The sequence below is a fragment of the Anticarsia gemmatalis genome, chromosome 1, assembly GCF_050436995.1.
Source record: "Anticarsia gemmatalis isolate Benzon Research Colony breed Stoneville strain chromosome 1, ilAntGemm2 primary, whole genome shotgun sequence".
In the NCBI taxonomy this organism is placed as follows: domain Eukaryota; kingdom Metazoa; phylum Arthropoda; class Insecta; order Lepidoptera; family Erebidae; genus Anticarsia; species Anticarsia gemmatalis.
This window is the reverse complement of record NC_134745.1, coordinates 8,436,648-8,464,195: the sequence shown is the minus strand read 5'-3', so window position 1 is coordinate 8,464,195 and position 27,548 is coordinate 8,436,648. Positions and strand designations below refer to the sequence as shown.

At 34.0% G+C, this 27,548-nt stretch overlaps 6 protein-coding genes across 7 annotated transcripts; 3 read left to right on the top strand and 3 right to left on the bottom strand.

Annotated features, from left to right (window-relative positions):
* Positions 1 to 621: 621 nt before the first annotated feature.
* holn1 (CD2 antigen cytoplasmic tail-binding protein 2 homolog holn1) lies at positions 622 to 2,214 on the top strand. Its single transcript, XM_076117161.1, has 3 exons — positions 622 to 930; positions 1,055 to 1,367; positions 1,647 to 2,214. The coding sequence occupies exons 1-3, from the start codon at positions 745 to 747 to the stop codon at positions 2,138 to 2,140; spliced, it is 993 nt and encodes a 330-aa protein (XP_075973276.1). The 5' UTR covers positions 622 to 744; the 3' UTR covers positions 2,141 to 2,214.
* Positions 2,189 to 7,121, bottom strand: PIG-N (Phosphatidylinositol glycan anchor biosynthesis class N). The gene is made up of 12 exons (XM_076117150.1): positions 6,779 to 7,121; positions 6,245 to 6,700; positions 5,666 to 5,796; positions 5,089 to 5,288; positions 4,466 to 4,967; positions 4,209 to 4,384; positions 3,754 to 3,941; positions 3,344 to 3,570; positions 3,056 to 3,249; positions 2,855 to 2,956; positions 2,528 to 2,719; positions 2,189 to 2,451 (listed from the first exon to the last, which is right to left on the bottom strand). The coding sequence occupies exons 1-12, from the start codon at positions 6,973 to 6,975 to the stop codon at positions 2,206 to 2,208; spliced, it is 2,811 nt and encodes a 936-aa protein (XP_075973265.1). The 5' UTR covers positions 6,976 to 7,121; the 3' UTR covers positions 2,189 to 2,205.
* A 541-nt stretch (positions 7,122 to 7,662) lies between these two features.
* Positions 7,663 to 8,495, bottom strand: LOC142974454 (uncharacterized). The gene is made up of 2 exons (XM_076116827.1): positions 8,062 to 8,495; positions 7,663 to 7,966 (listed from the first exon to the last, which is right to left on the bottom strand). Exons 1-2 carry the CDS (start codon positions 8,379 to 8,381, stop codon positions 7,714 to 7,716), a joined length of 573 nt encoding a protein of 190 aa, XP_075972942.1. The 5' UTR covers positions 8,382 to 8,495; the 3' UTR covers positions 7,663 to 7,713.
* Positions 8,496 to 8,954: 459 nt separating this feature from the next.
* Positions 8,955 to 17,467, top strand: LOC142974676 (ras GTPase-activating-like protein IQGAP1). Its single transcript, XM_076117137.1, has 14 exons — positions 8,955 to 9,143; positions 9,256 to 9,509; positions 9,757 to 9,834; positions 10,280 to 10,424; positions 10,518 to 11,600; positions 11,961 to 12,796; positions 12,969 to 13,831; positions 13,903 to 14,128; positions 14,338 to 14,502; positions 14,728 to 14,907; positions 15,153 to 15,293; positions 15,628 to 15,781; positions 15,988 to 16,381; positions 16,468 to 17,467. Exons 1-14 carry the CDS (start codon positions 9,098 to 9,100, stop codon positions 16,826 to 16,828), a joined length of 4,926 nt encoding a protein of 1,641 aa, XP_075973252.1. The 5' UTR covers positions 8,955 to 9,097; the 3' UTR covers positions 16,829 to 17,467.
* A 66-nt stretch (positions 17,468 to 17,533) lies between these two features.
* Positions 17,534 to 19,831, top strand: LOC142974660 (metallophosphoesterase 1-like). Of its 2 annotated transcripts, none has more exons than XM_076117117.1 (7): positions 17,534 to 17,844; positions 17,941 to 18,127; positions 18,391 to 18,532; positions 18,752 to 18,918; positions 18,992 to 19,074; positions 19,175 to 19,456; positions 19,606 to 19,831. In XM_076117117.1, the coding sequence occupies exons 1-7, from the start codon at positions 17,746 to 17,748 to the stop codon at positions 19,738 to 19,740; spliced, it is 1,095 nt and encodes a 364-aa protein (XP_075973232.1). In that variant the 5' UTR covers positions 17,534 to 17,745; the 3' UTR covers positions 19,741 to 19,831. The 2 variants fall into 2 exon arrangements, with proteins under 2 accessions (XP_075973232.1, XP_075973240.1); XM_076117125.1 differs by having other exon boundaries at positions 19,175 to 19,460.
* Positions 19,778 to 27,262, bottom strand: LOC142974652 (uncharacterized). Its single transcript, XM_076117105.1, has 5 exons — positions 26,737 to 27,262; positions 23,225 to 23,457; positions 22,287 to 22,397; positions 21,703 to 22,166; positions 19,778 to 21,544 (listed from the first exon to the last, which is right to left on the bottom strand). Exons 1-5 carry the CDS (start codon positions 26,849 to 26,851, stop codon positions 21,172 to 21,174), a joined length of 1,296 nt encoding a protein of 431 aa, XP_075973220.1. The 5' UTR covers positions 26,852 to 27,262; the 3' UTR covers positions 19,778 to 21,171.
* Positions 27,263 to 27,548: the final 286 nt, after the last annotated feature.

Here is a 27,548-nt window from a genome sequence, read left to right as displayed (position 1 = left end):
AACTGAATTTAAGGTATGCCTTTAGGTACCTAGAGATTTATAGGTGCCTATTTTGCCATGAGGGTCCAGGCCAACCAGACAGGTACGACCTATACTACTATATACTACTATAGTTAGTGAATCTAATGATAACAGTCCAACAAATCCAAGGTCATTATGCCTGTCTCGAATGTTAAACTCCAGACATCGTGTTATGCAATCGCATTCCTCAGATGATACATTGCCATACACTAATGCGACTGTCTGCGATGTGATCTGGCCACTAGGCTCAGTCAGAATCCACCAAGTTTAAAAAAGTATCATAGGTACTTTATTTCGATACTATTAGTGGTATTCTACATCAAAGATAGTAAGGGTAATGGAATAATGGTGTAAACTATAGGGGGCAAGCCTATTAAATACATTTTTGGACAAATTTGCCAAACGTCGGGTATGGCAGATATGTTTTAAATTCCGAGTGCTATTGAGAATATTGTAACTTAGAATAGCCAAATGCGTCTAGCCCGACCTGGGGATCGACCCCCAGACCATGAACATTGAACATCGTTTTCTATATTACATTGTGTATGAAATACCTTTCCGTAATGGCAACACTGATGGTGGATTGTCATTCAAACTGTCACTGTAAGAAGTGTCAGTCTGTGGTGCCATTTATATGTCATGCGAAGCTTGGGTTTATATTATTCGTTCCGCTTTGTGAGATTTACGCCTGATACATGAAACTTTGTTAATTGTTGCACAAAAATGGCTAAACGGTCGGCTTCGGTGGCCTTTGACCTGGAAGAAGAAAAGAAACAGAAAACGGAAGGTAAAAAGCACTCATTAGATTCCGATGAGGAAGACAGTGGAGCAGAGGAAGAAAGGAATAATGTTCTTAATGCTGATGATATTGAAGGCGAAGAAGAAGGAGTTGGCGGCATGGAAGGTGAAGTGAGTAAACCATTAGACCTAGACTTTTCATTATTCTGATATATTCAACAAACCTTGTAAATTGTATTTTTTTTTAAATCATGAATAGAGCCTGGCTGATAATGCATATGAATTTCTTTTATAGATAACAATTACACCATTCAACATGAAAGAAGAGCTTGAAGAGGGCCATTTTGATAATCAAGGACATTATCATTGGAAAAAGGAAAAAGAGATAAGAGATGGTTGGCTTGACAACATTGACTGGGTTAAAGTTAAAGGAAGACCAGAAGATAAGTATAAAGTTCACAAGGATGATGAAAATAAGGGTCTTGGTGATGAATCTAGCAGTGATGATGAAGAACCAGAGGAAAAGTTTGATTTGATAGACAACTACAAAGAAATAATTCAACACATGAAACCTAAGGAAACAATTGCTAAGGCTTTACAAAGACTAGGTATGTTTTTTATTGAATCATCATCTCAGCCGGGAATCGTCCACTGCTGGACAAAGGCCTCCCCCATCGAGCGCCAATAGGACCGGTCCTGGGCCCCCCTCATCCATCATTTTATTGAATAACTTGGTAGAATATTCATTAAATGAAAGCTTGTATATTATACCTGTAAACATTCAGCCTAACTTGATTTTCCATCATCTGGCCAACTAAAAATTACTGTATGTTGACTATTAAAGTAAGTATTAACATACCTACTAATGTATTCTACTTTAATTCCAGGTGCTAGCTCCAAAATATCTAGTGCTGAGCGCTGGAAAAGGAAAAAAGCTGGAATAGTTGATGAAAACAGTAAAATTGTCACAAGAGTAACAGAACTTGCAAACCAAATATTGACCAAAATGGGTAATATGGACATCTATCAAGAAACTTATGAAAAAATTGGTGCAGCTATAGCTAAAAAGGAGGGAAAAAATGAGGATGCTGACCTTGACATGTATGCTGATGATTTTGACCAAAAAGAAAAGAATGTTCTTGGCCAAACTAAGTCTGATACCAATGAAACTGAAAAAGAAGAGGAAGAAGAACAAAAAGTTGTCAAATGGGAGTTCAAATGGAATCAAAATGAAGAGGATATATCAGGGCCTCACTCCACTGAACAAATGCAGAAGTGGTCAGAAGAAGGCTACTTCAAAACTGGTGTTTGGGTGAGGAAGCATGGAGAGGACAGTCAATTCTATACATCCAATAGAATAGATTTTGAACTTTACTTGTAAATATAGGTTTAACTATCACAAATAAGGTGAACATTATTTTAAGGGTTAATAAAATAATCATTTTCTTAAACATATTTCTTTCTGCTTTTAAATAATTTATCAGCAAAGCTATGAATACTGATATCAGTTAACAATTTGGCAATAAGATTAATGATAACAATAAACAAAGTGATCACTTGAACAATAACAAACTGTGATATAGAAGTCCCAATCTCTAGCCAGCTTCCAGTATTTTTTACATTGTATAACAATTGGATTCCCATGAAATTGGAATAAATCAATACTATAATATTGAGATAACCAGTAGGTGCCTGAAATCAGAAAAGATAGTTAGTTAAACATTTTTTGTTCACAAACACATATTTATAAACCACAAAAATTAATTACCTTAGTCAAATGTTGAACTCCTCTAAAACTACAAGCAACACTCAAAAATGGCGCCAAAGTTTTCAGTAGGATAAGTGCAGTAATTATAAACGGTTGGAATGAGGTTATGAAGCATGTCACCCATCTTACTTCAAATGAATTCAGTGATGCTATATTTCCAGTTCCAAAGAATGCTAGAATAATGTATAGCACCTGTGGTTACTGTTAAGGAAACTTACTGAATGTTTAACAATTTTGTAAAGACAGTCGAATATTTTCAAACGAATAAATTTAATGTTATTATAACATTTAGTAAAACCTGAAAACTAAATATTAGTAAAAGGATACAAAGAAGAATGATCTTCTAAAGTCTTGACTATTAATTCCTCGCTCAATAGACGTAAAATCTCTTAGTTCACTTGAATCATTTTCAAAACTGCTTTCGACAAGCTAAAAAGAAAAAAATATTATCATAATATTATACTAGTAGCTTTCGCTCGCGTAAACAGAAATGCTTATATAAAAATGTCTTTAGATAGATAAACTTACCTTTACATTTTTCAAGTGCAGCAATTTAAATTCAATAAATATCCAGCTGATTAGATTAAATATCAAAGCTACTATGAATAGACCTTCATGAGAAACTGATAACAATAGGTAAAAATTTAAAATTGAAGTATTTATTGCTAACAGTCGACAAATTAACCTCTTTGAAAACATTAACGGTATGACTAGGGATACTCCTGAAATCAAAACAAGACGGAGTATTATATTACCTTAATTAATTTCAATAGAGGAAAAATTATGTATGAATTATAAATATTCATATAAAATTACCTGCTGTTATCCAAGCTAATGTTTGATAATAGTATGACACCGGAGTACCTCTCTCAAATCTCTTAGACTGTACATAGATATTTTGTAGAGAAACAACTAATAATACCACTTGTACTGCAGTCAATAAGATTTCTCTCTTGCTCTCATAATTGCTGCGACACAGCGGCAATAGGATTTTACGGATGTAAACAGCAATTGCCACTAACCAAATAATACCTGCAGTTATGCTGAAATAATAGAAAAATATTTTACCTATACCAAGATTAAAAAATTAGCCCCTGCAGATATTTTTTTACAGAATTAAATTTCATTCCCATAGTTGCGAAAAACCTTTTTCTTAGAAAAAAATAGTGATTTTTTTCTATGCAGGTAAATACTGTTAAAAATGATACACTTTTAATTTTACTTACACTAGTTCTATAAACACATCTTTGCCAACAACAGGCATGAAAGAAAAAATGCTAAGAAGAGCACAACCAATTGGCCACACAACCAACACTTGCTTGGATAAATGGTGTCTGGTTGATGAAAGGAAAGGCCATAATCCCATACCCAAAAGAGGGACACTTAGCATCCATCTGTATGTGAAAGAGAGGCCCTGAAAATAAATAAAATATATTTAATACAAGTCTTCTGCCAGTGTAAAAAAAATTCTGTGGTACAAAGAATCCTATGTGTTGATAGACTAGAATATATCTGTGCCAAATCTCATCAAAATTCGTTCAGTAGTTTTTGCATGTTAGAGTAACAAACATACATACATTCATTCATCCATCCTCACGAAGATTCGAAACTAAAATATTAGTACTATGTTACTACAATACTTAGGTAATGTTTTCTAAGTCAACCATTATTTTCAACTTACCATTGCAATAGATCCAAGACTATAACTTAAAATTTGTACAAATAGTGATAAGAACTGCTTATTCTTTCTAAATTGTCTATATACTTTTATCCAAAGGGTTAAGGAAGACAAAGCATACCACCAGAGGAATATTGGCAGCAAAAAATACAAATAATACTGAACTGGTAAATGTTGAGCTGAAACAAACAGAATTACAAAAATTGTATCTATCAAGTACCACAAAAACTAAACTCGATATATTAGAATGCAAATATTACCATATACTAGGTACATAGACAGTCCACATAAAAACACAAACACTGTATTCATGCAGCTCTTCATGCATGCCTGGCTTCTTGAAGAGGTATAGCTTTTTAAGTTTGAAGGTTCAACTTGAGTATTAAATTGTTGCTCTGTTAAAATCTTCAACAAACACGCCACCCATCCTAAAAATGCTGCAGTGACTAGCAGAAGCAGTGGTTGCTGGTAATAATTATGATAGTAATGAAGTCCTGAAAGACTTAGCTGTATAATCTCTTCACTTAAAAGTATCAATGTCTCATATTCTTCCTCAGACAATAACTTTTCTGTGAATTCAATAAGTTCCTGATACTTTGCCTCACTGAAGGGCTCATAAGGTTTGTAAAGCATTTCTATGGCATTTTCTTCAACATCCAATCTTTTCTTGTTGTATTGTGATGCTAATTGCCGACTATTGCTGTATATAGCTTTTGCCTTATTTTCAAAACTTATATCTAAAAATTCTGTACTTAATTTTCCCTAAAAAAGTAATTAATATTGTTAATCACAATACACAAAAACCCAACAGTTATTACAAACATTTATTTAATAGAAATCCAATAAGATCATTATATATTTCTGAGCAAGGATAAACACTTACTTTAGAATTAACAGGAACAGGAATAGAAAGAATAGTAGACATAAGAGGTGACAAATCCACTTGGTTAATGTCAAACCTGTGATCTAAAGACATGCCATTTGTTTCTGGGTCTAGGTGCATCTCAGACACTTGTTTTACTCCTGAACCCCATATTACATAAGGGGTTTGTGTCTCATGGTCATCTCCCGCACCATGGGAACCTGAAACCATTTTATTGAGTTGATTTATATTCAACACTGTATAAGCTCTGATGTTATGAGATAAGATAAGCAAAAATATTCTATGCTTCTATGCAATCATACTAGGTATATAAAAACCTTTTAATATGGTCTACTTTAGCAATCTCTACCTGGACGTGGCCTACCTCCCCTGCCGCACATAAATGAATATTGAAGTTTCAGATGAACTCCAGGGAGTACCAACGGCAATAAACATATACAAACTGCTTCTCTGTTTATTTTGAAGTATCTCTACATAGCATACAAAGTGTACAATAACATAAAATGTGTGAATATAGTTTCTCTTAACCCTATGGGGAAAAAAGTGTGTTTTTATGTATGCATGTGAATATGCTTACCCCAATCAGTCATGCCATGGTCAGATGTCATCAAAAATGTGGTTTTACCATCATCCTGATAATAATCTCTTATGACTTGCTCTATTTCTTTTATACCTTCATCAACATGACTCAATGTGGTCAAAAAGTTCCTGTAAGGTAATCAGATGTGAATATGAAACCAGCTCAGGTCTGTGCATGAAGAGTTTAGGACCTACTGTTTGTTATTTGATATAAAAGCAATTTGGTTCTGTCAACTCTTACATACTAAATTTTTTTGTTGTTATATATTCCAACAACTAAATTAAGAGCCTTGGCATGCATAATTTATCTAGGTTGTAATTAAGAATTCCTTGTAAATTTCCACAATAAAGAAGTATAAGGTAAGCCTCCTTTAGCTGTATAGGTCTACGTCACTGATCTGAATTCTATTTTTTACTTATCTCTGATCTATATATACATACATGAATCATTTTAATTATTCACATTAGCATGAATCGCTCCATGTAAAACACTGGAATTCAGCTGCATCTGGTGAGACTGGAAGCCGCCTCCAACATAGTTTGGAAAAAGGCTAAGCTGATATATAGCATGACTTACTTTGTTTTAGGTTTATGGGTATGCCCTGCTGTATCGGTTCCTAAGAGATGCAGGAAAAATATAATTTTATTCTTTTTCAACTTCTCACTTAGATTGTTGTCATCCTTTGCTTTTTGAAAAAATGTTTTAACATTATCAAATACCCATGCATCTAAGTGTGTGGTATTTTTATCAGTGGAAAAGGTATGATCATACGGGTCAAATTCATGGACCACTATGTGGTCATCAATATTTGCTTTGGTAAATATATTCACAATGTCATAGGTGCCCCAGCACCATGTGTATGAGGTTTGATTGAAGACAGAATCAAAATCCACAGGATTCTCTTTCCATCCCTTGGCAACTGCAGAAGGATCTTCATAAAATCCTGCTATGACTGCCACATGACCTGGTCGGGATTCAGTAGGAACCTGAGTATTTGATATTCCCCATCTTCCATATGAATTTGCCACTGACCTAAAATTGTATTTTTATTGAGTGATTCGAATTATAATAAACTACAACATTATATACCTATGAATATCTATTACAAACCTCAAGTAGGGCATTGTTGTGTAGTTAACAAAAGATTCGGCTCTTAATCCGTCGACCACAAAAAGCACTAGACGTTCAGCAAGATGTTCATGTTGAGGCTGATAAGGAACTACATTTTTAACAATTGGAGATTTGAAATATATGTCGAAGATAGAGAATAAAAATGTTATGTGAATTAAAATTCCAGCGAAAAACATTTTGGAACGCTATTGACAACACTTTTCATTTATTTAGCTTTTCATTTTACTTTGCATAGCACTCTCATAATCATAAACATTTTTGAACTATAGCTCCTTTGATAAGCCGGGTGGATGTATAACTTGTTCATGAGAGTTTAATGACAGTGGTTGTCAACTAAATGTTGTTTTGATTGACATGACATATTGTGATGTCAATTTGGCAGTTAATGCTTCGTTCATCAATATGAAAGTAATATCATTAATTCGCCCATTAACTCACCAAATAGACAACCAAGCTCCAATCAGAACACACGGGCACTACTGTTATTGTTGAATAGAATTCTAATATAATTAATAGGTATATATAATAATACATAGAAAGTAACTAATATTCGTTGCTTAAAAGAGGACCCTATACAAAATGTTGCTGTTTACAAGATGTGTTATGTTAAACCTTATCGCCCTGGTGTCATGTGTCGTAGGCCACAAATCAAGACATCAAAGCCACGTCCACATACCCATTTTTATTTAAAATATACGTTGCTAAACAATCGCGAAGTAAGTTAGGTAGGTACTTGCTTTTATTATTTCTTTATATCGCCATGGTTTATGGTGGCAAGAGAGGTCCGCGAATACGATCGGCAAAAGTGGCAGTTCCAGCTCCACAAAGTTCCAGTTTAATAACAAAAATTTAATTACCGAAAAGTTTAATAATATAGAAAATCAGACAATTCAAATATGATTTTATGGATTCTATTAGATGCTGTCACTTGAATTGGCATCATCACAACTAGAACCATCGGCAATGTTAGTTCCAGCTGATAATAAATGAAATAATTGTGACTCCTGACATTGTTTCAGAACGCAAAATACTTCATCCGTAGAAACCCTTTCTTCTAAATTATTTTTTGGAGTAATTCCAAGTGTAGTGAATGCTCGACGTACTTGTCCAGAACTTAGCCAACCTCGATTACCAGGATCAAAACTTTTCACAACAGCTTGCAAATGCCTATAAAAGTTAAGCAGCATTTGTATAACATTAATTTCCATGTCAATAATAATTACTTCGTAGAGAGCAAAAGGTGACAATTTTAATGATCATACCTGTCTTCATACAGTACTGGAGCCTTGCCGTGACCAGCACGAAACAACATACAATCATCTAGCAGTGTTTCCAGAAAGGCGACAGGCATTGACGGGCCATGAGCAATCACGCTTGTAAGAAGAAATCTTATAAGTTCCGGAATTCGACGCTCACGCAAATATTCTTCAGTCCTAGCAACTGTTGATAAAATATTTTTTTTGCGCTCCGGCATCACAACTTTTTCTGAAGATTCAGAATCTAAAAGACATTTACAAAGATATATCGGTTCAGGTTCTGGCTCAGGTTTTACAATATCTTCCTCCTCCATGACGATTTCCATGATATTTTCCTTTAAATTACAATGTTATAAAAGAAAATTCTTCAGCGTTTATTATTTACCAGATCGGACGGTGACATTCCGACATTTATTAAAGAAACAAGTTTTATGAGGTGATTGTCTAGGGTACTACTCCAAGGAGTATATGAATATCGCATCTAATGTTAGAAAAAAAAGTAGTACTTTGGTATCTGCTGTACTTGTGTAAACATAAAATTAAATTGAAAAGAGATGATGACGAATATTTCTTTATATTGAAGGCCAAATGTCTCGTGAACGCGTCGGACAATACTTATTCAATTCAAGTTAGATCTGGCTCCAGAATGGGACTAGTTTTATTAAGTAGAATAAAATATGACTATTTAACTTAATAAAACTAAGTTAAGTGAAATATAAAATAATAATTATATTGCAAGATAGAGTACCTATTCAATCAAGTAGGTACTCAAGTTTATCATATTTGTTGTACATTGCAAGAGATAAATAAATATATTATTTAATAGATACATTGGTAGAAAAAAAGATCATGTATTTTATATTATTCCATTGGTCACACTGTGTAAAAGCTGTCAAACTTTAAATAATAACCGATGTATCCGTTTTGTTTTGAAAGTTTTTTTTATAAACGAAACTGTGTGTTCGGTTAACGTAAAGGAAAAGGCTGATTGATTTTAAATGTTATCATTAGAATTTTCAATAATTGTGGACTATCCATCAACATGGGAAAAGGCAATGAAGAAATACGTATTGGAAAAATCGACGACTGTAAGTTAAAACTGTTTTCCTTTTACAGGTCTTGCAGGTGCACCGTATATTGTTTAGTATTACACATATTTGCCGTTAAATAATTGCAATATTTACCATTTCATAAACAAAGGCGACTCGGATATCCGCAAGACAGGACAAGAAATGGACGTAATAAGACAAAGAACGATTGCATATGAATATCTCTGTAGATTAGAAGAGGCCAAAACTTGGATGGAAGCATGTTTAAAAGAAAAACTACCGCCCGCTACGGAATTTGAAGAAAGCTTGCGGAATGGCGTTTATTTGGCTAAACTTGGGCACTTCATATCACCAGACTTACTCCCTTTGAACAAGATCTATGATATTGATCAAAGGCGTTATAAGGTAAGGAATCATTTGTATTAGTTATCCTTCTGTATATTTATATGTGAACTTACACATCTCAGCTGTACTATAAATAGACACAGCTACATGATTCCCATAGTTTCAAATTTATTCAATACAAACCTATGGTATCTTAACTTAGTAGCACTTTATTACAGTCCCTTAACAATGTTTGAATTGCTCTCTTATTCAATTTGAATTCGGAGTTCACAATAAAATTTTAAAAAAAATTATAATTTTTTTACAGGTAATGGGACTGCAATTTAAACACACTGATAACATAAACAAGTTTCTGCAAGTATTAAAAAAAACTGAATTACCTGTGGTAAGTATTGTTTGTTCATAGAACATAACATTTGTTAATTAACTTATGTTTTCTACTTATATAAAATGTGTAATAAGCCTGTCAAATATACAACAAATTAAATAAGTATTAAGTTTGTTACTATTTATTATTTAACTGCCTCTGAGGTCTGGATGATAGTTACAATTTCTTATCTCGAAATTATGGGTTTGACTCCCAAGTTAGGGGAAGTGCTATTATGTGTTTTTAATTCATATAAAAATATTTTTCTATAGCTGCCTAGTCTTAGCTATTTGGCAATAGGTTCATCCCCTATATCATGAGCTTAATATTGTCAATGGCAAAATGTGTGTTTACATCATACGCCATTACACCTTCCGGATAACTGTTGTGATGCTATAAAAAAAATATATTGAAAAACTTCTATTGAACTGTCAATCAATAAAGTATTATGCACACATTTCAGACATTTCAACCTGAGACAACTGATATTTATGACAACAAAAATATGCCTAGAGTAATATACTGCATACATGCCCTTAGTTCTCATTTGTTTAAAATTGGTAAAGCACCACTTATACATGATGTCTTTGGAAAAGTTGTTTTTACAGGTAATACATATATTTTATATCATACTATTATTGCTGTTATGTTCTGATAAATTTTGATTGTTTACTAATTATATTTTATCTTTTTTAAACCAGATGAAGAACTGGACTCGATCTCAAAAGACTTACAAAAATGTGCCCACCCACTTCCAATGTTTCAAAAAATTGGGGGTATTTTATCTAAAGATAATAATGGTGACAATAATAGTGCCTTACACAATGCTGTCATTGAGTTGAACAATCTTTTAGACAAAGATAAATCTATTACGTCAGCACTTCTCAACCCCCAACTTAAATTGAAGCATGTACAAAATAGACTGATAGATGAGTATAAAAAAGTTCTTAGAGCTGCCAAGTATGAGAAAATGCAAGCAGCACACAACCATTCCCTCAATGATAGCTACATCCCAGATGAATATGATGAGTTACTCACTCTTGTTGAAATACAAGGACACATAACTGCTGTTAACTACAAATATTTGTGGAAAAAATTGTGTACATCATCTCAAAATGGTGATGTCAATACATTACATAAAATATTCAATGAAGATTGGGTGAAAATTAAAGATTACAATTCTAAAAATTTGGACTTCTATTGTGATGTTGTAAAAGACATAAATGAATGCAATAAAGATGTTGATGTCGAGAGTGTTACGAACTGGCACAAAATATTTCAAAACATTATCAATGAAGGTAATAGGAAGTCTTTGGAGCATACAGACCACAAAACTGCTATAAATGATGTCAACACAGCTCTTGATGAGGGAACTCCTGAAGATTTATATGTTGCTTTAAATAACCCTCATTTGGAGTTGACCTTTAAGGTAGAAAAGTATGCAGTGCCACTATTGTATGAAGAAATGAAATTGGAAAAATATGAATTAGAAAAGAATCTGAATGAAAGTGAAATAGCTGCATCTGTGTCATACCTGTTGGCCATAGCTGCTATATCTGAGGCAGTAGACAGAGGTGATGATAATGCTGTATGGAGCTGTCTGAATTCAAAACAACTGCATCTAGAAGGATTACGACCTCATTGTCGACGCCGGTATTTATCTGCATTAGCGACAGCCCTCCAAGTGAAAGTGAGGGAGCAATGTGCCTGCCCATTGTTGACTCTGGATGATGTGAGAGATTCTATTGATATGGTCAATATGAAGGATGATGACAATGAGGAATGTAAGTATTTGTTGTATCATCCTACTAATATTATAAATGCGAAAGTTTGTGAGAATGTATGTATATGTATGGATGTTTGTTACTCTTTCACGTAAATACTACTGAACCGATTTTGATGAAATTTAGTATATAGGTAGCTGAAGACCCAGAATAACACATAGGCTACTTTTTATCCTGGAGTTTCCGAGGGATCGGGATTTATACGCGAAGGGTTTACACGCGGACGAAGTCGCGGGCGGCATCTAGTAACAAAATATTTCTGAGATGTTAATTCTATATTAAATGTTTATGGTAATTTTGTTAATCTTTCTATATGTAATAAGTTTGCATCATAATTAACTCAAGGGTTTTCTCTTTCAGTGGTTTCAGCAATAGAGCACATCAACAAGGCAGTGATTGATGAAGACACTGAAACATTGATGATTCTCTTGAAACACTCTAGCTTAAAACTATCTACACCACTGCAAAAAGAGGAGAGTCATCTGTATTTACGCATGTTGAAAAAAGTTTTGGTTCATAAAGAATCTCAAAATCTATGGCTCGATGATATTGTTGAAACTATCAAACAAGTTAATGAAGAATCTCACAATGTGAAGGAACTCACTGAATCACTAGTTCAACTGAACTTAGCTGTCTTGAAAAATAATTTGGAAGAATTTTGGAATGCTCTATCCCAACCAGTTTTATCTACTTCGAAAATGATTGAGAGCTCTTGCAAAGATGTTTACTTTCAAATGTTTTCGAAAGCACTTAAAAAGAGAGGTCACAACATCTGTCCCTGGATTGTGTGTCATACAAATGCAGGCAATACTGTATACATAGATGTAGAATCTTATGCATATAGTTGGACTACACCTAAGGACTTTGTTCCTTATCCTCGCTATTTGACTAGAAGAGACATTAACATGATAATTGATAAAACAAATAAACATCATGTAAATAAATACATGCAGACAGTTTTGGAGAACTCCATCATAAAACTTCAAGCTTACTGTAGAGGATATCTAGTGAGGAAAACTTTTAATGACAGATTTAAGTTCTTTGAAGACAATGTAGATTTTATAATCAAAATACAAGCTTGGTGGAGAAAGGTTGCTATGAAAAGAAAATATGGAACTTTAATCAAAATGAAAGCTATAGAGGCCAAATTGAGAAGAGAGAGAAAGGAGAACCCTATGGCTTGGTATAAAATACAGGTAATATTTCATGTACTTATTTACTAACAATATTCTTAAGAGATTTCTGCAGGTTGATTGATTTTCTTGTGTGTCATTGTAGGTTTGGAGAAAATGTTTAGAGGTTTTTCGAAATTCGTCAATTAATAGATAGATATATAGATAGAAATAAAATGCCATTTTTTTATTACAGGAACACAAAATAATAAAAATCCAGGCTCTTTGGAGAGGTCGTCGTGCACGCGAGGCGTTCACATCATTGTTCCACTCATCTAACCCACCTCTAAAAGTTGTTAAGAAGTTTGTACCAATGCTAGATTTCTCCACAGAAGACTATGATCGAGAAATAGAGTTACAATCACTTAAATCCGAGGTGGTTCAGTCCATTAGAAAGAACCAAGAACTTTCTAAACAATTGGATGACATGGATCTCAAAATCGGTCTGCTTGTCCAAAATCGTATCGCGTTACAGGAAGTAGCTGCGCATGGGTTGAAATTGAACAATTTGGTTAAACATAACTCTATGACAAAGCTTGTGTTAGAAAAACACCCAGATGGTAAGGGATCACTGATGACTGTTTCAACAGCTGTAAAGGGATTAAAGTCCCTCACCAAAGAATGCAAGAGACTTCTAGATGGGTACCAACATTTGTTTTACGAGTTACAAACAAACCCAACATACTTATCAAAACTGCTGTTTTGTATACCTCAGAATAAAACTAACTTTTTCCTACAGAATGTTGTTTTGAGTTTATACAACTTTGGAGCATATGCTAGAGATGAATACTTACTGTTGAAATTATTCAGATTTACTTTGGAAGAGGAAATAAGCTGCAAAGTTGTTAAACCTTTCGACATTATTGCTTCCACACCATTGGTGCTTAAAATGGCAGTAAGTCTGTCTAGACAGTTGTCTGGATTAAATAGTTTGCAGACTATAATAGGGCCTCTGGTTAACAAAATGTTGAAAGATAAAGATCTGAATATAGAGACAGGTCCTGTTGAGATTTACAAAGCGTGGAGGAATGAGACGGAAATGAAAACTGGACAAATTTCGTAAGTAGTTAAAAGTAAACACATTATTAATTTGTAAGATCAATGTGAACTAATAATTAATCTCCTTTTAGTAAACTTCCATACACTGTTACTCAAGAAGAGGCATTGACTTACCCAGAAGTTAAAACGCGATTAGAGAAAGCACTCGTACAACTTAAAACCATAGTGACGATGTTTTTGGATGAAATAATCAATTCTACTGAACTTCTACCGTTCTGTATCACATACATGGCGAGAGTTTTACATAGAGCACTTACTTCTAAATTTCCTCATACTCCCGAGAAAGATATTTTGAAGGTAAAAATTATAATTATCACTTTTTAACGTGTCACGATTGGCCTGCATGGCAAGTAATCACCCCTTCAAAAGAGAATAATAAATTAACGAATTCATTTATTATTAATCAAAATACGAATTACGATTTTGAATTTACGAACGCATCTTGATATCATAGAAACATCGATCGATCCTGGTCCAATATAAATACATGTTTGTGTGTTTTTCAGGTGATTGGCAACTTAGTGTATTACCAGTTTTTGAATGCAGCGATAGTTGCCCCTGACGCATTCCACATCATTAATCTCCCCAACGGCACTGGCCTGACGACAGACCAACGGAAGAATCTCGCATCGGTCGCTAAAATACTTCATTTTTCAGCAGCAAAGAAAGGCGTAAGTTGTAAAATAAACACTAATTACTTAACACTATATTGAAAACAATACTAAAGGCCAATTTACAGCTTGTGATCAGATACCCTGTCTTCTAGACAATCTACAAAAATATAAAAATCTGTCAAAATTGTATTCCGAGACATCCATACATTCCAAGTAGTGAAATGGGCATTAAATGTTTAAAATAGTCCTTAATTATAATATTATATTTATGTTTTTGTTAAGTTTGGCGAGGAATCGAGTCACCTGAGATGTCTGAACTCATTTATTGTGGAATGTCACGAAAAAATGAAAGAGTTGTTCCGGCGATGTTGTCGCGGTCCCACTCTGGAAGAATACTTCGCCGTCGATGAATACACCGAAGCTACGTTGTTACATCATCCACACATTTATATTACTGTCCAGGTAATGACACGTCATCTATAATGTGACTTGGAGGGCCGTCGCAAAATGCTCTTGTGTTCACTAGCTGGGGCGTCCTTCTACCCCTATGCCTGTGGCATTTGACCAATGGCAAATTAATACAAATTGGCAAGAGTTATTTCTGCAACAGCAATGATTAAGCACAATTTTGTATATAGCTGATATTTTCGTAGAACAATCTTGGACTTATAACCAGTATCCTACTAACTTAGAGTTACCTGTTTTAGGAAATTGTAGACACTCACGCTCTCTTGATTGAATACCAAGATATTATAGCTCCGGACCCCCGTGATCGACTCAATGATCTTTTGGACGACTTGGGAGAGGTGCCTTCAGTAGCACAATTAGCTTCGCGAGATATTGATACGGTAAGTTACATACAGACTAAATTTATGTTAAAGCAAAGTACCTTCAAAAAATTAGTTAAACACAGGGTTCGTGGTCTAAATCATACTAATTCATCGCCTACTTTACAACTGTCCGTGACCGAGGACAATCGTCTCGGGCACAGATGCAGACTGCAGAGCAGAGGTAGACTTTTTATTATTTTGATTTGTATGAAACAAATTCCAGCGAAAACTATCCTTGGCGCGACATGCGACTGAAATCAAATTGCAGCTCACTGCGCTACTTTATTGAGTTCTATAGCTCTAATTTGGGGACGCCTTCGAAATCTTCAAATTAATAGTTTATTTTTTTAAGCAAATGGGCGACACTACCGAAGAAAATGCGAGGTTGGAAGTATGTTTGGCTCTAGTGAATAAATTCCAAGCTCCTTCCGATGACATGACGGATTTGAACAAGCTTTTCATCAAAACGAAAGAGTTATGCGTGTCCATAATCCCATTTCTAAATGGTAAGCTTTATATACCTTCTTTTAACACATTTTTCGTCATTTTTGGTTTGAGAAGCGCATGTATGAAATTGCAAGTCACGATGTGGGTTTAATTTTTTATATTTCTAAAGAATATTCATAGGAGAAACTCGCCCAACTATAAATATTTCAACGTTGTCCACGCACTGTTGGAAGTCCGCTGCTATGATAATTATAATGTTTTAAAGGTGAACATCTTTTGGAGGCGTTATGCATTGGTACTACCAAAGCTCAACAAGAGCAATATGCCGAACGGATACAAAGGAGGATCTATTCTGGACAAGCACGACAAGACGAAGTTATGAGCTTACGTGAACATATCGCTAAACTTCGAAAGAATTTACAAATGCTTGAAGATGAAGGATATGTTACGCGAGAAGACGGTTACCAGGCTCTGATAACATCCATCGCTCTTGATTTATGCAACAAAGGGAAATACAGGCAAGCCCAAAGAAGGGCTTTGGCAACATTGACACGAACTAAACAAAGTTTGCAAGAGAAGACAAAGTATTATGAAGAAAAATGCAAATCATATGATCAGTATATAAAATCTTGTCTCGCTAATCTTCACACTGGTAAAAAGTATGTACCTTCAGGGTATTTTTTTTTAAAGTGAATGTCGATTTTGTTTGCAACATATTATTATTCTTATCCTAATTTTTTTTCAGGAGTGTACATGCATGTCTCAGAAGATCGGGTAAAGATGTTCAGAAATTAAAATCTAAGTTGACTGTCAAATATTCTGGAGCTAAGTTATTGGAGCGTGGTGTTCTTCTAGAAATAGATGGACTTTCGACTTCGCAATTTAAAAATGTACAATTTGACATCACACCTACGGATCACAATGGGGTCTTCACTATAAAAGGAAAGTTCATGGGCGTAGAGATGGAATCTATTGATGTAGATATTCAAGATTTATTGCAGAAACAGTATGAAGGTTGTGCTGTTATGGACATGTTTGGCAAAGCAAAAATTAATGTTAATCTATTAATATTCTTGTTAAATAGTAAGTTCTATGGTAAGTCGTAATATTTGTAATTAGAAATAAGGTCTGTGATTATTTTTTATGTGATCATTAAGATTTGCTTTTGAATCCAAGAATTTCTCGTTAATTGAATCAGACTCTTTCAAAGTTTGTCTTATTGTACCTAGTATTTTTCTATGTGATGTTATTTTAATCACAATTATTTATTGGAGTTACCAAAAAGTACAAATTACATTTGATTTTCTAAAAAGTACAGTATATTTCGCATTTTAATCTGCTTTCCTTCGATTGTACTGTATTCAGTATTTCATTAGAATACACATTATAATTCACAATAACCAAATGTTTAAAATTGAAGTGTGAAGTATTATCAAGCCAAAAATTATTATTATTTATTTCTACAATTATCACTTTTTCTAGTTATTAAAATAAAATGAAATTCATGACGTTTATCTGTTTGTCAATAATTTAATTTACTTACATATTTTTTATTTGATGGTAATATTATGTACTCTGCATTATACCACGATATATCTACGGTACCGTGATTGCGCAAATACCTTATTTGTCGTATTCAGTACATAATATCGTTTGATGGATGCGTTTATCATTTGTATAAAATGAAATTGTAAATAGTAATACAATCAGATTAATTTTTGTAATGTTTTTAATAAATGAGGCTAAAAGAATATGAGTATTATGATTTTTTAATAAACCTACTTGCAACATTTTTACTCCTATAGCAACATTGCAAATGTCAAAGTACTTATTGATATCAATGATTTACAACAAACTTTTAAACTTTATCTCATCATGATGCTTGAAAAATGTTATCTGCTGAATATTTATTAAACCGTATATAAAAAGTAGACGAGCCGAACTGAACCAATTATGTTACTAACTCGTGTTTGATTAATGTTTTTAATATAACATTTTTATCAAATAATGTGGTTGATTCAAAATGCGGCGAGTAACGAAAAAGTTGTTAATTTTTCTTTTTGGAGTGCTTTTTACAACAATTTATTGTGAACATCTTATATACTATATAGTAGCAGCACAGGTAAACTTATTTTTACTTTATCTTACTAATATTATTTGTTATCTAGTAATATATTATTGCATATATCATTTAATTATTATGAAATACTTTTCGCAGTGTTCATGGCCTGTAATAGATAATATTGAAAATGAAAAACCTCTAAAGGCGTTTATATTGGCTGATACTCATTTGCTGGGACCACGAAAAGGACATTGGCTTGATAAATGGAGACGAGAATGGCAGATGCATCAAGCTTATGAGGCTATTGTAATGCTTCACAAACCAGATGTGATTTTTGTTTTAGGTAATGAATTAAAAGTATTCTGTATAAATTAAAACAATGCTTTAAAATCTAAATTATTGCTTTGATCAGGGGCTTTTTACATTTAAATTGAGATAAGTATGTAACTATGTACATTGTATTTTGTTTCCTCATTATTAAGAAAAAAAAACAACATGTACTGGAGCTGGTATAATGTAGATTGTTACCGATACTAAATATATTATATAGATGATAATACATGAACTAGTTTGGACATTGCCAAAACTTAATTTTATTGTTTCAAGGTGATTTATTTGATGAGGGAGAGTGGAGCAATGAGAAACAATTTGAGGCCTATGTTGACCGCTTTTATAAATTGTTCCCTGTTCCTGAAGACACTGTGATGCATGTTGTTGCAGGAAATCATGATATAGGCTTCCATAATTAGTAAGTATACTAAAAACAATATTGAACAATAACTTAATATTTTAGTTTAATATCTTAACAGCACAGTTGTATATTACGTAGAGGAATTACGCTCTTAGCTCTAAAAAATATTGTCATTGCCAGCTTATTCTCTTTGATCATTAGATTTACTATTATTATAATTATATTGTATATTACTGATAAAGTAATACTGTAATATCTATTTTATTTTCGTCCTAGTATTAGGAAAGGTGATGCCCAAAGATTTAGTAAAATGCTCAACAGTTCAATAGTCCAGTTTATGAACATAAAAGAGAATCACTTTGTACTTATCAATTCTATGGCTATGGAAGGAGATAGATGCAATATGTGTACTAAAGCTAGAAATGATATATTAAAAATTGCAGGTAACAATTTGTTTTTTATACTAATTTTGAATATATTTCTAGAACAAAACAAACTGATGTTTTCTGGTTTTAGGTATACTAAAATGTGCAGAAAACCCAGCATTCTGTTATGATGGTATAATGAAAATTAATTATAGTAGGCCCATACTTATGCAGGTATTTTCTTTTAAATCAATATTGTAACTTGTTCATCAATATTTAGCTTAAAATTCTTATCATCAATTCTTTACTTACTATATTATTTCATCTGTTGCAGCATTTTCCTCTGCACAGATTGTCCGATGCTGATTGTACGGAATCCGATGCACCGCCACTTCCAGAAAGAGAGAAACGTTTCCGCTTCAAATTAGATTGTTTATCGGCAGAAGCCACAGAATTTCTTGCGACCAAAATAAAGCCAAGAGTAGTGTTTGGTGGTCACACACATCATGGCTGTCTGCTGCGCCATACTTACACTGAACCTGAACCATTCGAATTTTATGAATATTCAGTGCCTTCATTCTCGTGGAGAAATAGACCAAATCCTAAATATATGTTGGTAAGTAAGTACAATATTGTAGTATTGTGCAATGACGCTTGAAATAATTTACTGATGCCTGCAACACTTTCTAACAACTCATGTTGTAACCTGATTTTCTTTTATTTACTTATTTATGTGAATTTTTATTACATGCAATTGTTTTTTAGGTGTCTATTACACCAAATGATTATGCAGTAAATAAATGTGGTTTACCTCAAGAAACTACGATTGCAATTACAGCAGTTATAATGCTTTCAATGGTGATATGGCACACAAACAGAAGAGGTAATCTAGGCAGATGACCAGCTGGAATTGGAGGAGAGAATGAAAACAAAGCCATTGTAAATTAATCTCATGGATTATATTTTGACAATAAATATTTTTGACAAGATACAGCACTTTGTACACATTGTACATATTTATACAACTGAACACTAGTTTTCAGTTGAATCATTACTCACCATCATTTCATTTAACATAACAAATTTTATCACAAATTACCTACCGTCTTAAATTAAAATAACATTACAATTCAGCCATCCTCAATAAGTTATAAATACATTTCGAAAGCAAAAAAGAGGTAGATAAAAACATAAGAGATTCCATCATTAACTTAAAATAACGAATACTGATATTGGTAATGGGAAGGGAAAAATCAAACAATGAAAATTTCACAAACACTTATCTGATCAGTATAAAAGAAAATAAATGAGCAACCTTATTTTATGTAAATTGTACTTGAATATTTTCTCATAACAATGTTATAAACTATCATATTCGAGTACCTAACACTTACTACTAAAATCAGTCTATAAACTCGTAAAATGAGTTTGTATCATCAAAGGTACATAGTCTACTGAGCATTATCACCTATCAGTATACATTAAAACATGAACTCTACTAAACCTCCATGTCCACTCAATACAATGGAGAATGTTACTAGGTATGCCAAATCGCTTGAAATTTTGACTCAGTAAAGCCTGTACATGTACATGCAAACTAGTTTTTGTTTCAGTCAAAAATACTAAGTAGTTTTGATTTTACAAGCATTCAAACTTTCAAAAAATATTGAGTCCCGCTAACGGCGTGACGTCATAGTACACCATGTCGCGCGGGCCACGTCCCGCTTAATATCAAGTCTCCAGCCGTAGATGTAATAGCTTATGCAGTATTTTGTTGTGTTTTCGTCTGCTTATTACATTTAAAGTGTAATAATAGTAAATATTATTAAAAAAGACTATGTGAGCCAGACTTAGCGTAATGTAGAATGACGTCACACCGACTCGCGCGGTTACAACTTGTTTTACTTATAAATCGGCAACTAATTGACGTATCAAAGTAATTCTTTCACTAGTATTTTTTATTTTTAACAGAGAATATGGAGAGCTAATAATCCAAATTTGTTAACATTCTCCATTGTTAGCTTTGTTACCAAGTAAAGGCACTTTAAAAAAATACTAAGGCCGCGAGTACATTCGTTTGAATTTTACCACCACCTAAAAGATGCGCAATTATTTTAAGAATTGTGCTTGTAAACGAAAGCAAATCTTCAGGTAGACTCGAGCCATTAGATGTAGATTGTAGTTGATCAGTTTACTATATAGTTGACATTTCTGTGAGACCTTGTTTTAATATTATTGACAGCACTTGGTAACTCAAAAATAAAATAGCACACTCAATTATACTCAACAAGCGAAAAGGACAACGTTATTTGCGTTGCCCTTTCTCAAATTCTATAAGAATATAATTTGTAATACTCTCGGTTGTTGTGTTGTTTGCGTCTGGGCAGGCAGATCGTGAGACCTTGACCGCGCATGATGAGTGTGAGGTGTTCGATGCGGTCGCGGCACTTGACTTTGTTTTTGGTGGTACCCCGTGTGAGCGTGTCTTGCGGATGAGCAAATGACAGCATGAAGATAGCGATCGTATCGGCACAAGTGCGAGTCACCACCGCCTGCCAGATCTAAGTATCCATTGCCAGAATTCTCAGATTTCAATTTTTGGAATGCATTTATGGGCTTCTCACTAATTGTATGTGATCTATTCCGGTGTTTTTGGTATTTACTTGAAAATTCCTCGTCATTACCAACAGGGTCACAGGGCTTTCTGAAAATATAAAAATACAAATTAATCTTTCTGTGTGCTATTTAATTGAATAATAAAATTTAAATAGACATCGGCATACTATTCTAAAACTCAACTAAAGTTATTAATAAATATACAAATAGATATCCAACCAGAACTTGTAAGTACGATGAACATACCTCGCGGCTTGAAAGCTCAGATGGTTTTTCTCCATGTTAGCTTGAATTATTTCCAATAGTTCGCGTCTTTGTAAGCTTCCAGAACGCTTTTTTGCATGTTTGCGTTCGCGATGATCCCTGCGAGGCTGGCGGTGGGGTCGGGAATGTGCGTAAGTGCTGGATCTGTGAACTGGTCGTCGATCGCCTGAACATGATGATTTCGACGAAACTTCTTCATCAGGAGACAATCTATCCCGCTGTTCGTCGTCGCTGTGGTCAATACATTCTGGAGGCGGAGCGTTGGCTACTGACGCGCAGTCTCGACGTCGTCGTCGTCTACCTTCTCGGTTTTCTCTTTGACTTCTAGTCTTTCCGCCTTCTGGGACTACAGTTAAACGCACTTGTATAGTTTTAGACCCATAATGTGGCACTGTTACAGATTTTCCTATAGATTCATATATCGTGGACACAATCCCAGCGATGTCCTGTAACGTAACGAAAATTTACAAATTAATATTTGTATCAGACAAGCATATTTATTTTCTATTTAGATTACAAGAATACTAAAGGTACTTAGTAATGATTTTGAGATAATATATGCTTACATCTTTTGTCATACGCCCATGTCCATCCAGATCATAAAGAGTGAAAGAGAACTGCAGCGGCTGTTGTTTGGAAGGTTCTGGATGCTGCAATTCTACGTCACATGTCAGCTCCTAAAACCAAAATACGCAATTGTTACAAGATGACCCATTATATTTTACAATAATACATTGTATCTACACAGGTGAGCAACATGTGTCAATGTGCATGTTTTTGGATATTTCTAACTTTAAATTAAGAGCAACTTCTTTAATTTCGTAGAAGATGGTATCTGCGCTCCTTTTGTTTCTGAGACTTGCGAACCTAGAAAATTCTTTTTGGTTAACACGACATAATTATTATAGTAGGTACCGTCAAAAAGTACACAATCGCCTGAGCAATAACCATATTATTATGGGATTTTTACAACAATTTATATTTACTAAAATATATTTACAAAAGCAAAATGACAATATCTGCGTCCCAATATTATTAATATTTTTCGATCTAATACGTTTTTGTTATATTATATCTATTTGATATTATATCTGCAAAAAAACCTTCATGCCTCCTGTTTTTATTATACTTATTATGCATTTTTTTACAAAATATGATGGATTTCATAAAAAAATCAATGCGTTTTTATAATAATTAACTTTGAATTAACAACAAACATCGCTAAAGGCCGCCGCGGTATTTTGAATTCTCTAGGAATTCATGATGATAATATATGTAGATTGTAAAGACATGAATTTGATTAAATCTGAAGTCACGACTCGCTTTAAACCTACTAATAGCCACTTTCTAATTCCCATACCTATATGGCCGCCTTTACGTTATAGACGTAAAGTTCCTCTGAAGCATAAATTGTATTTAGGTATATTCAACGCCAAATAAATAATTATAAAAATAAAACCAAAGCCTGAAAATGACTAAATCTTGATTATTTTAAGTACTTTACCTCAAATCGTAACCTAGGTTGTTTGTCTTCTTGGTGATGATCGGTCACGGGCGTGGGCGATGGAGGAGGCTTGTAGGTAGGCTCGTGCGGTGAGCGATGGAGAGGAGAAGGCGAGGTGTTTGGTTGCAGCAGAGCTCGAGCCTCGCTTGGCAAAAGGTCCGGTGGCGCGGAGCACTGAGAAGCCGCACGTCCCATAAGTTCTTCCGTATCCGTGCGCTCGCTCTCTGTTCCGACTGCAAATGTAAGGTGCTAATTAGTTATACGCATCAAATAAATCTTTAAATTTATGAAATATCTATGTAGGTAAAAAAATATTTATTTACTAAAATTCGCACGCAAAAGTATATTATACACGTTTAAAACTCTACCTATCAGCATTTAATAAGTTTGTATTTGTCTAAAACGTGTCTTCATTACTTAGTAAAAAAATAAGTAAATATAATCATATTATTCCTAGACCTGATTCAAAACCTATTTTATAATAGGTTCCTCGTGTCTGATGCAAGCTACAATACTATCGACTTAAAATATTTAAACAATGCAGTCAAGTTTGAAAGACCCTTGAAACCGTTCTACGTTTTTTTTATGATCATTAGGTAGTTACGTGCACTACCATCGACAGGTACAAAACTCAGTATTGAAAAGATGTATTACCTCCAACGCGTATTTCACGCTATTTCAACCATTGTAATGATTGGCAAAGAAACGAACACAAAAGGAATAACACAATAATAAGAAAAATAACTGAATATCCAAAAGTTTGTCGGCAAAAATCAAAAAGTTTGTGTGATGCGGTCCGACCCAGAGATGTAAACGACACAAGGCTACAGGGAGCGGTAAGATATTTCCTGGAAGGCTCCGTGAGTGGGTCGGCTTTTGGAACGTTAGGGATCTACCGTGGCATGCTACGCACATCTGCCGCTAATGTTATTTCTCTCGAAAGATGCGGCCTTTCTTTAATCTGCTTTAGAATGTTAGGTTTGCAGTTGCGATTTTTTTAATCATTGGCTTGGGCTGTATAAATTCCCTTAATAACTACTAGTAGCTTGATTTTAATTATTTTATTATTTGTCGTTAAGTTGATTTTTGGGTTGTAAATGAATGACTTTAAAATAACTAAAACGCATTTTTTTTTTATTAGTTGGTAGGTATGTGGTTATCCATTGTTTGTCATATACTTGTATACCCTACCATTTTATAAGAAGGGCCTTAAAGTTTCTATAAAAATCAGCTCTTTTACACTTAACTTGAATTGTCGATTAGAAATCACTATCCAATATTATTATAGAATATGTTAATTAACTTCCTATTCACTGAAAATGAGTGCGACTACCTACTAAGACTTTCCGTTTTTTATTAATCTGACAAAACAGCAAACTTATTTTTCTCCGTTTCGTTCTATGAACTCTATGAACTTCCATTACTTTATTTACCTATAAGTAATATCTAGTACGTGCGAGAATGCATTATCAAACTAAAGATATATTATACGTCTTCCAAATGAAGGTGCTAATTGTTATTCTGCATCTACACTTAACACAGATCAAAGTAGAGCTGTGCAGCTATTTAACTTTCATAGAACTTAGATGTAACTCTTAAATTATTACAGTAATATAATTTAAGTAGATAAAACGGTTATTTCCGTAATATTAATGATCTCCACGAGGATAGATTTTATTCTAAGTGGCTAGCGCCTATTTCTGCTTATATTAGTAAGTACGTAATAGAGTTACCACATTTCAATAACACACGTGTATCTAGTTACATGTTTTTTTAAACATTACCACATTAATATAATATCCGACAAAGAATTTGATGATTTGCAGTGCTCATAGCATACACTCAAGTTTCCCAAATATTGTATATCTACGCGTACATGAGGCAGTAGCCATACCAGCTGTAATACGAAGGTCATGCTTTTGCTTTTTATACCGGTAACCGGTCATCAACCTGACATCTAGAAATATTAAATGAAAATAAAATGCTGTTGCCTATATACCACTTAAGGGCTATGTTTATTTAATAACTTATTGCATTAATTCTGTGTAAAAATGTTATTTGAAAGGAAAATTTAACATTCATATTTAAGTATTTACGAACCTAAAAAGTATTAGACATAAAATAACGAAGTATTCAAACGTGGGCTGTTAGTTATACCGTGTAGCGGAAGACGAAAACTCGTCCTATTATTTGATTTTTTTCTTTCAATTCATGTTGCCGCGAACGAATCGCCCGGTCGGCGGGTCGTCGCCGTCGCGCGTTTGATCTCGCCGACTTTTGATAACATCGTGCGAGATCGTAAAATCTTATAATAAGCACGATATGGGTAGGTATTTGAAACATACTTTAGGTATTGTACATAAAACTGAATGGACATGATAAATAATATCAGTTTGTAAATATACAAATGTAAGATAGGTACCTACTTAGATATTATTTGTTTATTATGTACCTATTTAAAAGATTTTCTATGTACGAATATAACTAATTATATAGGCATTACAAAAAAATACCCGTACTTAAATGATTTAGTATTTTCTACGAATGGCTTAGGAACATAAACATTTGATTATTTGATTAGGTTGATAGGAAGGTATAATTAATTACACATGCTTAATCTGGTTACCTACTCAATAATAAAACTCGTTACTTTAAAAAAATGGTAGAATATTTTTTACTCTTTATAAACATTAGTGATTTATCTATTGTCTAAGCTCTGTAATTAAAGGTTTCAGATAGTAAACATCGTAAAATTCCAACGATCAAGTCGATATTGTATATTATGTTGTTTTGACTTGATGGTCTTGAGATAAAATTTCGTTCTTCCGGCCTACTTCATACCTACCTATCTAAATATTAAACCATCTTGGAACAGGTGACCTAACGGATACTTTTACTTAATATCATCCTTATCGTCTTTCAAAAATTACGGGAACTATAAACATATCTGTAGTGAATTAAATGTTTGTTACTTTTAGTAGATGTAAGAATCATTGCTTGATGAACCTCACCAGTCACCAGACAGAAAAACTATAAGCTTTCTTCGATTTATAATAAAAGAAGCCCCCTCTTTTTGATTGTTGGTTATTCAATATACCTACCTACCTACTATAATTCTCGCACATTGGCTCACAACAGATGGCGTTGTATTATATGTAAACAACATGATTACCTACTAGAAACCTTCTTACTCTATTTCAACTCGCCCTTGACCGGTTTTTAAAATAATGTTATGAAGTTTGCTATTCATATCACACGTTTTTAACGTCTGCACGACTAGCATTAATTACAACGTAGCCACCTAAACATTCTAAATCACTAAGCATGCTACAATCACGATTGTTTCACTTTTATTAAACAACTATGTTTTACAAATAGGTAACTATACTACACTCTAAACTACCTACCTACACATCAAACATGTTGTATGGAAGTCATAAAAACATGAGTGCTTCATTCAACTGAGGAATTTTGGCGAGATGAATAATGTTTGTGTTTTGATATGAACTTACTGCTAAACTTCTTGTATCCATTTCTAAACTTGTTGCGCCACCACTTGACGAAGTGGTGCGCCATGGGGGCGTCCGCGGCGGGTGCCGGAGCTCTCAACGTTTCGTAGCACGTCATGCGCTGCGCTCACGCACGCATCCCGTACACTTCAAAAGAGCCGCAACTTTATATATTTGGGCACTAAACAACAATTCTAATCCACATGCACTATAATCAATCACTACACAGAACGAAGTAGAATTCGTGATTGGCGTTAATTCTTTGACCCAGTTGTCCGCGTGAATGTTGGGCGACGAGAGAAATCGTGCGACCGTCCCTCGCGCGTGCCGTAGAGTGACTGACTGATGGATGAAGGGAGTAGGGAGGGGCGGGTGAGGGCGCGGGATAGTGCGACGCGTTGTAGCGGCGGCAGCGGCACTGGCTGGCGGCACGGCTGCTGTCTCGACTCTCGCAGTCGCGAAACAAATATACCGCCTGCTAGGCGTACAAAATGTAATGCCTACAGTTGTGTATGCGTGACGAGAAGACAATTCAACCAGACCACCATGTGCCGCACTCAAGCCGAATAAGAAAGTTTCTCAATGATCTTATGACCGTAGGTAACTACCTACCTACTTATTTTAACTAGTAGGTACCTACCTAAAGGAATTTTGTTAGGTACCGACCTTCTGTAATAATACCTATTTTACTTGCAAGGTAATTACATACCTTCTTAATATTGTACTTGACTGGTATGGTACTAAATAAGCTGTCAAAATAATTTACAACTCATGTAAAACTTATGTACCTATTAGGTATGCCTCTAATGCAGGCA

What these genes read in the sequence shown, in the direction of transcription:
- LOC142974676 (XM_076117137.1), top strand. Translation starts at nt 9,098, where the DNA reads ATGGGAAAAGGCAATGAAGAAATACGTATTGGAAAAATCGACGACT. An exon ending in GGATGATGACAATGAGGAAT is followed by an intron (nt 11,601 to 11,960) that starts GTAAGTATTTGT and finishes TTTCTCTTTCAG; the next exon opens with TGGTTTCAGCAATAGAGCAC. An exon ending in ATGAAAACTGGACAAATTTC is followed by an intron (nt 13,832 to 13,902) that starts GTAAGTAGTTAA and finishes ATCTCCTTTTAG; the next exon opens with TAAACTTCCATACACTGTTA.
- LOC142974454 (XM_076116827.1), bottom strand. Translation starts at nt 8,381, where the DNA reads ATGGAAATCGTCATGGAGGAGGAAGATATTGTAAAACCTGAGCCAGAA. An exon ending in CCAGTACTGTATGAAGACAG is followed by an intron (nt 7,967 to 8,061) that starts GTATGATCATTA and finishes TAACTTTTATAG; the next exon opens with GCATTTGCAAGCTGTTGTGA.
- LOC142974652 (XM_076117105.1), bottom strand. Translation starts at nt 26,851, where the DNA reads ATGACGTGCTACGAAACGTTGAGAGCTCCGGCACCCGCCGCGGACGCC. An exon ending in AACCTAGGTTACGATTTGAG is followed by an intron (nt 22,398 to 23,224) that starts GTAAAGTACTTA and finishes TTTTGGTTTTAG; the next exon opens with GAGCTGACATGTGACGTAGA. An exon ending in ATGGGCGTATGACAAAAGAT is followed by an intron (nt 22,167 to 22,286) that starts GTAAGCATATAT and finishes GTTACGTTACAG; the next exon opens with GACATCGCTGGGATTGTGTC.
- PIG-N (XM_076117150.1), bottom strand. Translation starts at nt 6,975, where the DNA reads ATGTTTTTCGCTGGAATTTTAATTCACATAACATTTTTATTCTCTATC. An exon ending in ATTAGCTTGGATAACAGCAG is followed by an intron (nt 3,250 to 3,343) that starts GTAATTTTATAT and finishes TTTTGATTTCAG; the next exon opens with GAGTATCCCTAGTCATACCG. An exon ending in TTAGAAGATCATTCTTCTTT is followed by an intron (nt 2,720 to 2,854) that starts GTATCCTTTTAC and finishes CAGTAACCACAG; the next exon opens with GTGCTATACATTATTCTAGC.
- LOC142974660 (XM_076117117.1), top strand. Translation starts at nt 17,746, where the DNA reads ATGCGGCGAGTAACGAAAAAGTTGTTAATTTTTCTTTTTGGAGTGCTT. An exon ending in TGATATATTAAAAATTGCAG is followed by an intron (nt 18,919 to 18,991) that starts GTAACAATTTGT and finishes TTCTGGTTTTAG; the next exon opens with GTATACTAAAATGTGCAGAA. An exon ending in CAAATCCTAAATATATGTTG is followed by an intron (nt 19,457 to 19,605) that starts GTAAGTAAGTAC and finishes ATTGTTTTTTAG; the next exon opens with GTGTCTATTACACCAAATGA.
- holn1 (XM_076117161.1), top strand. Translation starts at nt 745, where the DNA reads ATGGCTAAACGGTCGGCTTCGGTGGCCTTTGACCTGGAAGAAGAAAAG. An exon ending in TTGGCGGCATGGAAGGTGAA is followed by an intron (nt 931 to 1,054) that starts GTGAGTAAACCA and finishes TTTCTTTTATAG; the next exon opens with ATAACAATTACACCATTCAA. An exon ending in TAAGGCTTTACAAAGACTAG is followed by an intron (nt 1,368 to 1,646) that starts GTATGTTTTTTA and finishes CTTTAATTCCAG; the next exon opens with GTGCTAGCTCCAAAATATCT.